This window comes from Stegastes partitus, unplaced genomic scaffold (genome assembly GCF_000690725.1).
Source record: "Stegastes partitus isolate 25-593 unplaced genomic scaffold, Stegastes_partitus-1.0.2 Scaffold806, whole genome shotgun sequence".
NCBI lineage: Eukaryota > Metazoa > Chordata > Actinopteri > Pomacentridae > Stegastes > Stegastes partitus.
This window is the reverse complement of record NW_007578537.1, coordinates 337,807-340,149: the sequence shown is the minus strand read 5'-3', so window position 1 is coordinate 340,149 and position 2,343 is coordinate 337,807. Positions and strand designations below refer to the sequence as shown.

The 2,343-nt window shown below is 45.6% G+C and overlaps 1 protein-coding gene across 1 annotated transcript in view; it reads right to left on the bottom strand.

Moving 5' to 3' along the window:
* ext1b (exostosin glycosyltransferase 1b) overlaps positions 1-2,343 on the bottom strand; it is a 98,622-nt gene that overhangs the window by 24,150 nt on the left and 72,129 nt on the right. The window contains exons 3-4 of the mRNA XM_008292385.1: positions 1,858-1,965; positions 110-229 (exon numbers count right to left, since the gene is read on the bottom strand). Of these exons, the coding sequence (XP_008290607.1) occupies positions 110-229; positions 1,858-1,965 (228 nt within the window). The remainder of the gene's footprint in view (positions 1-109; positions 230-1,857; positions 1,966-2,343) is intronic.

Sequence of the window (2,343 nt, the reverse complement as noted above, 5' to 3'; positions counted from 1 at the left end):
CATGTCGTGTCCATGTCGTGTCCATGTCGTGTCCATGTCGTGTCCATGTCGTGTTCATGTCGTGTCCATGTCGTGTCCATGTCGTGTCCATGTCGTGTTGCCTGCTCACCTCCAGCGTGGTCAGCACAATCTTCTCCACCGAGGAGAAGTAGGCCTCCCAGAGGAACTGCGTCTGCTGCCTGAGGGACAGGATCTTATCCTGGTGGATGGAGCGCACAGTGGTGGGGATCTGCAGACCAGGAACAGAACCCAGATCAATGTGTAGACGTGGAAATCCAGCACATTGAACACATTCTGGTGTAAAGATGAATCAGATGTGGAAGGCTTCAGGATAGAAGTGATCAAAAAGTTACTAAAAGCTTCTCAAAGATTTAGAAACTTGAGGGAAACTTTTTATTTAATTCCAAAACACAAAGAAAAGTTTTCTTGATTCAAAAAAAAAAAAAAAAAAAGTCACCAAAACAACCCTTTATCAGCCAGAAACGGTGGAAACATCTTCTGATGCTCCTCATCTGTGGCGAGCAGATCCGTTTAGGAAAAAGGACCAAATGTGAACTCCTTCATTCTTCCTTTAAAAATAGATTCACTGAACTACATGTTTGTAAAAAACGTCCTCAGTGAACAAACCAGGAGAGCATCCGTGACCAGAGCTCAGCGCCGTGTCGGCTGATCTGCTGGCAGGAGGACAGGAATGGACCCATCATGTGATCAGTACAACGTGAAGCGGACTCTTGTTGGACAAGTTCTGGACGTGTAAAATAATCCAAAAACTCTGGTTTCTGTCGTTGAGTCCTGCTGACAGAAGACCTCTGAGTTCTCTCAACGGAAAAGAAGCAACAAGAAACGAGGAAAAAGCCCAGAAACGGTTTGAGTCCAGAGGATTAAACCGTCGGTTCTGAATCAGTGTTGGACCTTCATGTTCACTGTTTTTAAGTCTTTAAAAGTTCTGTGGTGATGTGATGACAACCCTCCTGATGCCTTCAGCTGGTTCTGTGAAGCTGAAGTCAGGAACCTTCAGCTGAAACTGTTTTCAGAAGAGCATCACTTCAGGCCTCGTTCCTCCAACTCAGAACTCACTCTGACATTTTGGGAAATACGATAATTTGCTATTTTTGTGAGTCAGATGTCAGGATGCCTTCATGTCCGTTTAAAGTCTGAAGCTGCAGAGATTTTAAGAAGTTTATTCACCGACTCCTGCAGCGTCTCTGATCAGAATAACGGCACACGTATGAATCCAACGGCCAAAACAAGACGTCCAGGTTCTGCCCATGAGACACAAACTGAATCTTATTGGAGGGAAGGAAGGACACAAAACTTACAGAAAGTAAAAGTGACAACGAGCTGTAAATGCTGCCGCTTGCTGGAGGTTTAATGGTTTGATTCAAAGAGCTGAGTTGCTTCTTTCGTCTCAGTAAAGGAGGAATAACAGCAAATAAAGTCCCTTCATCTATTTATGACTGAATCCTGGACGTCTGAACATGCAGCCAGTGTTCTCTGATACACTCACAGGAAGGCGTCCAGTGAAGCTGCTTTACACTGATTCTGTGGCTGTGGATGCTTTTATAGCAGCAAACGACACAAATGTGGAGCTCAGAGCTGCACACAGCGAGCTGCTATAAAAGTCAGTGTCAGACAATATTATTACACACTTCATTCAAATTAAGATTTAATGGCCATATAATTACTTTTCCCCACCAAGTTCAAGCAATTCCACCGAATCCATTTCTGCTTCTATTTATTCGGCCTCCTCTGACGACGTGAGGCTCATTCTGAAGCCGACTCGTTCTGCAGCTGCGGTGGGAAACCAGCGGGATTGTGGGTAGAACCAGAGGAGGAGGCGGCGTCCAGGTGTCTTACCTGCAGCAGCAGCCGCTCGTCTCCGATGACGGCGGCCGTGTTCCAGTCGATGATCTCGGAGAAAGGCAGCTCCCAGCCGTTACTCAGCATCACCGGCACACAGGCAGCCTGACAGACGACACAGAGGGAGGCAGAACCCCATGACATCAGTAATCAATACTCATATTGATCCTGATTGATAAAGTTTTCATGGAAAGTCAGACAGAGTCACCACATCACAGCATCTCTAGACGTAAACTCATCCTGCTCTGTACGTCGTCCTTCTCATATCTTTATCTGAGTCTCACTGGACGTCTGTCGTCATCGTCCTGCTTCTTTCATGTGCTTCCAGGTGTCAAGGATCAATACAGGTGATCAAACCTGACTTTATTAAAACTGATCCAACTGTCGCTCTTTAGTCTGAAATGAGATTTTCTCTGAGTTCAAGTGTTCAGGAAACAATAAACAGGAATCCAGCACCTGTGATTCTGGACATAAAGTCACTCT